The 6,807-nt window shown below is 30.6% G+C and overlaps 1 protein-coding gene across 1 annotated transcript in view; it reads left to right on the top strand.

Annotated features, from left to right (window-relative positions):
• Nucleotides 1-2,414: 2,414 nt before the first annotated feature.
• Nucleotides 2,415-6,807, top strand: part of LOC123306147 (tachykinin-like peptides receptor 99D) — a gene marked incomplete at its 5' end in the record, with an annotated part of 100,586 nt that continues 96,193 nt past the window's right edge. The window contains one exon of the mRNA XM_044888042.1: nucleotides 2,415-2,607. Coding sequence (XP_044743977.1) covers nucleotides 2,415-2,607 — 193 coding nt within the window. The remainder of the gene's footprint in view (nucleotides 2,608-6,807) is intronic.

The raw sequence follows: 6,807 nt of genomic DNA, 5'->3' as shown, positions 1-6,807 counted from the left end.
GAGCAAAATCCAATTTTTTGGATTTCGATGACGTCATAGAGTTTAAAAAAATCGATTGTTTTGATAGCACAGGCAAATTTGATGTGATCTTATTGGAATTTTTTTTGAAACCCACCAACTTTGGGCCATTCTTTACAGTTGTGATGTCAGTTTTGCGCTAGCTATCACTAAGATGCTTAATTTTGGGACATGGGTTCCATATTGTTGAGATCTATTAGAGCTAGGTTAATTTTGATCACAAATTTGAAAAGTACGAACCAAATTTAGTAGGAGTACATACTTGATTTATCAAAATTGGATAAAGTTTGGATGTGATAGATCAAAATTTTTAAGCTCTGATATCAGTTTTTCGATAGCTATCAATTATGTGCCTAATTCTAGGACCAGGACTTCACATTCTTGAAATCTATCAAGGCTAGGCTAATTTTAATCACAAATTTGAAAAGTATGACCCAAATTTAGTAGGATTATATACTAAATTTATCAAAATTGGATAAAGTTTGGATGTGATAGATCAAAATTAAAGTTTTTGGATTCTAATGACGTCATAAAGTTAAAAAATTCGTTTTTTTTTGATATCACACGCAAATTTTATCCGTTCGCATTGGAATTTTCTTTGAAATAGACTAATTTTGGAAAATATTTATTATTAACTGAAACGATTCGTTAAAATTGAAACAACATATTTTCTTTATTTTATCACAAATATAAAAATATCACTTCACTATCACGCTACCTTGTAAACTGCCATCTACAATATTTCAATTTTATTATGTATAAAACCTAAATACTTCCTGTTTTTCTAACTTTTTGTAATGTTTGACAAATTATTATTCTGACATTAAACAATTTTATGGTACGAGAGTTGGCAATTTTTTCACGATGTTATTTACTTATTTTAAGACCACTGAATTTCAGATATTTCTATTCTCAATGAGCTAATAGCTTTATTATTAAAAATCTTAATTAATACAGCAATAATTTGAGCTTTTTTTCTGTTTGTTTCAGATCAAAATGAAGTGCGGTTTCAATGTGGAACATCATCTACAAACTTTAAAAAATTTAACAACGATGCACGATAAATTCAAAAATAAAAAATAATTTTAATTCAAAACCAAAATTGTATGATAAAAAATTAATTAACCCGTCAGCACTCGTTTTAAGAGCATTAAGTTCACGCTCGATTTAAAACATAAATAACTTTGTTTTTCAAGCCATTCAGTAGTTGTAAGAATTTCTCTCTTCACGAGAGTAAAAGTGTAAGCAGAAAAATATTAATTTCGGAAATTCTAGTAGGAACTCGTGTAATTTTGTTAGTTTTATATAGGTCGTACTCAGTAAATTAAAAAAAACTTCTGACATCATTCAATAATCACGTAATCAAAGTATTTTTAATTAGCTAGTACATAAAAATTAAGGTTATGATTTACAAAGTTATGGAATATCTAACACGCGAAATTATCTGACGCAGTTGCTTGACACTAGTGCAGGACAGGCCTGGAAATTTCCGAAGTTAATATTTCTTTGCTTACACATTTAGTCGCACAATTTCTGAAGGATTTGAAAAAATGGTTGATAGGTTGAGAAAATCTAAAAAAGGAAATAAAACTAAAAAAAAAAATAAAATTATATGAAGTTAGAAAAAGTTTCAACCACAAAATTTAAGAAACCCTCGACAAATTTTTGGTACGGAATCTTAAACTCGTACTTGAAACATATATAAGTACATTCTCCATTAAAAAACCTTTTTACTTAAAGCATTTTCAAGATCGTCTCCAACTTTTTTAGTTTTTTCGGGTACGGAGCCCTAATCTTAGACTTGAAACATATCTTAAAATCTCTCCGTTAAATTACCTTTCAAACGAAACCAAAAAAATCAAAATCGGTTCATCCATTTAGGCGCTACGATGTCACAGACAGACAGACACACACACACACACAGTTAAAAAATAACAGTTATTTATGTTTTAAACCGAGTGTGAGCAAAAGTGCTCATAACGCGAGTGCGTACGGGTTAAAATTTTCAAAAATCTATTTTTGTTTACTTTCTTTTTTATCTCTTAAAATTTTATCTCTTAAACGAAACTGGGACATAAATGACTGACGATTTCATTTACTGAAACAGTTTCTTTTTGTCTTAGATTTAAAAAAAAATTTTATGTGAATAAAAATCAAATAAAAATAAAATAAATATAATAAAACTAAAAAGTGTCGAATGAACAACAAGTGGACACAAGATGGCGTCATTACTTGATGGTATCAATGTTGTTAGTGATAATAATAATGATTTATTTTATAATTTCTCATTATCACCATTAATAAATAATAATAATAATGAAAATAATAACAATAATGATTTAAATGATTTATTTCATAATTCAAATAATATATTTTTATTTAATGATACAACATTTATTAATAATAATTTAACACAAAATGGTGCTAATGAAACATTAATTAATTCATATATATTACCATGGTGGCGTCAAGTTATCTGGAGTATATTATATTCTGTAATGGTTATCGTTGCAACCGGTGGTAATTTAATTGTGATATGGATTGTATTAGCACATAAACGTATGCGTACAGTTACAAATTATTTTATTGGTAAGTAATAACATTGTTTGAATTTTTTGGTATGTAAGTCACCGTGTGGTAACTGCTTAGGTATAGAGCCAAGTTATTTCTAAACAACTGGAATTTGAATTCCAGATTCATTGATGCGACTAATTTGGATTTTGAGAGGAACTTAACCTAAATTGATATAAATTATATAAAATTTACAATTCATTCTGGATAAAATTTGTTCAGTTTTATTCTTCAAATTTATTTATTTATTTGTCTGGTGTGTTTTTGGTAAAAAGGTTTCAAGTTTTTATTTATATTTCACATTATATTTTTGACATGCAAAATTAAATTAATAAACAACAACTCTAAAAATTTAAGAACATTAAATTTATTTTGTAAAACTAGTAGCTACTATTTGTGTATATTAAATCAAATATATACATAATGTTTTATGAAAATTTATCAGTAGCAAAACTCCATTATAAAGATCTTTACTTCCCTTCATTAGAAAATTTTTGATTGAAATAGGATTTTGGAAAATATTTTTAGAAAGGGAAAACATTAAAATATTCTACTATGTTTGAAACAGTACTTCAAATGTTGATTTTCCTCAAAAATCCACAAAGAATGTATATTTCGGCAAAATAAACTCTCTTTCTTGGCATAAAATCTTTTTTACTCTCGCAAAAACGTTGTCAGCCATTTTGGTGACGTAATATTGGTAAAAACAACAGTCGTGCATGCAATTATTATATGAATGTATTAATAAAGTTGATGGTAACATAACCTTCAATTACTATGAAAGACATCAACAAATTAATAATTAACAAATATTATTTTTGCCTATATGACGTCACATCATGACGTCTCGCAAAGTTGTTGCGGCTATCATAGGACACTGGCTGGGCGGCAAGCATGCTGAACGCTTAGGCCTGGTAGTGTATCACGACTACAGCAGGAACTGCCACAGTGGTGACGAGGAGGAGACAATGTCTCATCTTCTCTGTCACTGCCCAGCTCTTGTCATGAAGAGATGGACTTACGTGAGCCAGCCTCTCTTTGACGACCTCTCCGACCTAAAGTCAGTCGACGTCAAAGCCCTCCTGCTGTTCTTAAACAGCTCCAAATGGTTCATGGAGTAGTGGCCGGGGATGGGCCAACCCATTTATGGTATCACAACGGACCCTATGGTCTAAGTGAGTCCCAACCCAGGGCAGCCACTCTAACCTAATCTAACCTTAACATTCATGGCTTTTTTAGATCTAATTTTGCATATAACAAGCATTCTTCTACGTGTTAGGACATGTTACTCACTCGTATACTTGTAGTTCGTTTCTTGTTAGTATATGAGCGACTTTTTTTCGATCTAATTTCTCAATGAACAATCTGTATATTTTATGAAGTACAGTAGACTATGTTCATTTCACAACACAACATTGAGCTCTCTCGCAGCTCAGAGCTCAGATAAATGAATGAATGCCTTATAAATTCAAAAACATGATATATAATATACGATTGTTATATCAAAATCCATTTACTTTACATTACATTCTTTATAAATTACATTGTTGTCTTACATTCTATTGTCATATATACAGGGTGTAATTTTTAACTTGACATATTCTTGAAAATCGATAAATAATCGAGAAAAATGCTTCAAACGTAAAATGTTTGTTTCAAAGGTATACACATCTTATACTGGCAGCGAATTCGATTTAAGTTTTCAGATCTAATTAAAACCTCACTTCATAACCGACAAAGTTGTTCTTTATAATAATAAAAACCTTTTTTGGTAAGGCAAATAGTTTAGGCAATAATTGATAGCAAATATCTAGATTTTTGAGTGTTTGACGATTCAAATTCATTTAAAATGGTCTTTATAGAAAAAAAAAATCACTTTTAATGAATTTATTGGAAAATTTTTTTTCGAAGAGTGTCTAGATTTTGCAGAAACAATTATACAAAAAAAAAAAAAAAAAAACAATTTGGGGTAAAACTTTTCAGTCCGTGTTTGCCTAAATTGTACGATTTGAGCATAAAATGTTTCGAACAAAAAATGTTACTTTTTTAATCAATAACAACTTTCTAATTTAGTGAGCTTTTCATTGAGCTTGAAAATCTCGCTCCAGTTTAATATCTGTGTAAGATGTGCACCAACACACCCAACATTTTATGGTTGAAGTATTTTTACCGATAAAAATTATTTTTCGAGTTTCATGTATATGGCAACTTAAAAAAAGGCACCCTGTACAACAATATATACAGGGCGTTCTGTTATTGACTGCAGATCGTCAGCCTACAGAATAAGCTCATAAAGACGAAGGAAAAAGTCATTTACCAATTTTGGATTTGAGCCCTAATTTGGGTGCTACAGGTATGACAAAAATTGATAAATTTGTAAATTCACTGGCTATCATTCGATAAAAAGTAGCCAATGATAAAAAGTAGATATTAATAAATGTCATTTGATAATATTCAACTAAAGAAGGGATATGAACTGATTTCAATTGGCTTATATTATTTTGAAAAAAACATTTAAAAAATACTATTTTATTATTCGATTGGTTTGATCAATTCCCACTTTTTTTTATTATTATATTTTTTCTTGAAAACATTCGATTCTTAGTAAATAAACAAATAACGTCACAAAGAAGGCGTTTCTTGTTTATTTACGCTAAATTAAAAAAACTCTTTTTGTGACGTAATTTGTTTTTTTACTAAGAATCGAATGTTTTCAAGAAAAAATATAATAATAAAAAAAAGTGGGAAATGATCAAACCAATGGAATAATAAAATAGAATTTTTTAAATGTTTTTTTCAAAATAATATAAGCCAATTGAAATCAGTTCATACCCCTTCTTTAGTTGAATATTATCAAATGACATTTATTAATATCTACTTTTTATCATTGGCTACTTTTTATCGAATGATAGCCAGTGAATTTACAAATTTATCAATTTTTGTCATACCTGTAGCGCCCAAATTAGGGCTCAAATCCAAAATTGGTAAATGACTTTTTCCTTCGTCTTTATGAGCTTATTCTGTAGGCTGACGATCTGCAGTCAATAACAGAACGCCCTGTATATATACGAGTACAACATACTACCAGTACGAAAAACAGCGATCAGGTTTTGTATTTTTTTTTGTTTAATATAATTTCATGATCGAAAATTATTGTTTTGATTTCGAAAATACAAATTAAAAGTTTTTTTTTTGATATTATCATTTTGGGCTGCTTACATTTTTATACAACAATTTAGAAAGTTTTATGTGTATTACAGGGAAAGGAGCTGAGAAAAGTGTGATCTTATTTCATTTCCAGGCGGGTACTCGACAATGGACTAATTAGACTGGGCGGCAAGCATGCTGAACGCTTAGGCCTGGCAGTGTATCACGACTACTGCAGGAGCTGTCACGGTGGTGACTAAGAGGAGACAATGTCTCATCTTGTCTGTCACTGCCCAGCTCTTGTCATGAGGAGATGGACTCACTTGAGCCAGCCTCTCTTTGACGACCTCTCCGACCTAAAGTCAGTCGATGTCAAAGCCCTCCTGATGTTCTTCAAATGGTTCATGGAGTAGTGGTCGGGGATGGGCCAACCCATTTACGGTATCACAACGGACCCTGTGGTCTAAGTGTGTCCCACCCCAGGACAGCCTGAGTCTGAGTGGAGGCTGATGGGGCTGATGTTTTGGCAAACTATTTTAACATCTCTGTTAACATTCTGAGAAATCAATAGCCACGTACATGTTCCTTGCAACAACAAAGTTTTGTTTGCATGTTTGGCCTTCCACTCAGATTTACGGTCCCCGGCTACCTGGCTGATGTTTTGGCAAACAATTTGCAAAAAATTTTATTTGTATGTTTGACTTTTCACCCAGACCTTATGTCCCTGGTTGCCTGACTGATGTTCCAGCATTTGTTATAGTGACGTTAAATCATTGCATGTCCCTCTTAGACTATTCGCAACCTTGTATATTTCATTATAAAAGTAATTCTCTTAGACAGAAAGTTATTGGATCAGTTTTCTAAGGATCATTTTCCCCCACAACTTGTTCTCGTTTCATGTTGTCTTGGTTTCTTTTCCCATACTCTCATCTAGCAATTGTGTGAATAATGAAAACAATTATAAATGATTGTCTATTTTCATTATTTTAGAAATTAATATTTTTTGAAAAATAATATGAAATTTATACTTTTTGAAAAATATTGAAGAAACGTATTCTTCATAATTAAGAA

This window comes from Chrysoperla carnea, chromosome 1, assembly GCF_905475395.1.
Source record: "Chrysoperla carnea chromosome 1, inChrCarn1.1, whole genome shotgun sequence".
Taxonomy (NCBI): domain Eukaryota; kingdom Metazoa; phylum Arthropoda; class Insecta; order Neuroptera; family Chrysopidae; genus Chrysoperla; species Chrysoperla carnea.
Note: the sequence above shows the minus strand (reverse complement) of the source record. Positions and strands in the feature narration are given on the sequence as shown.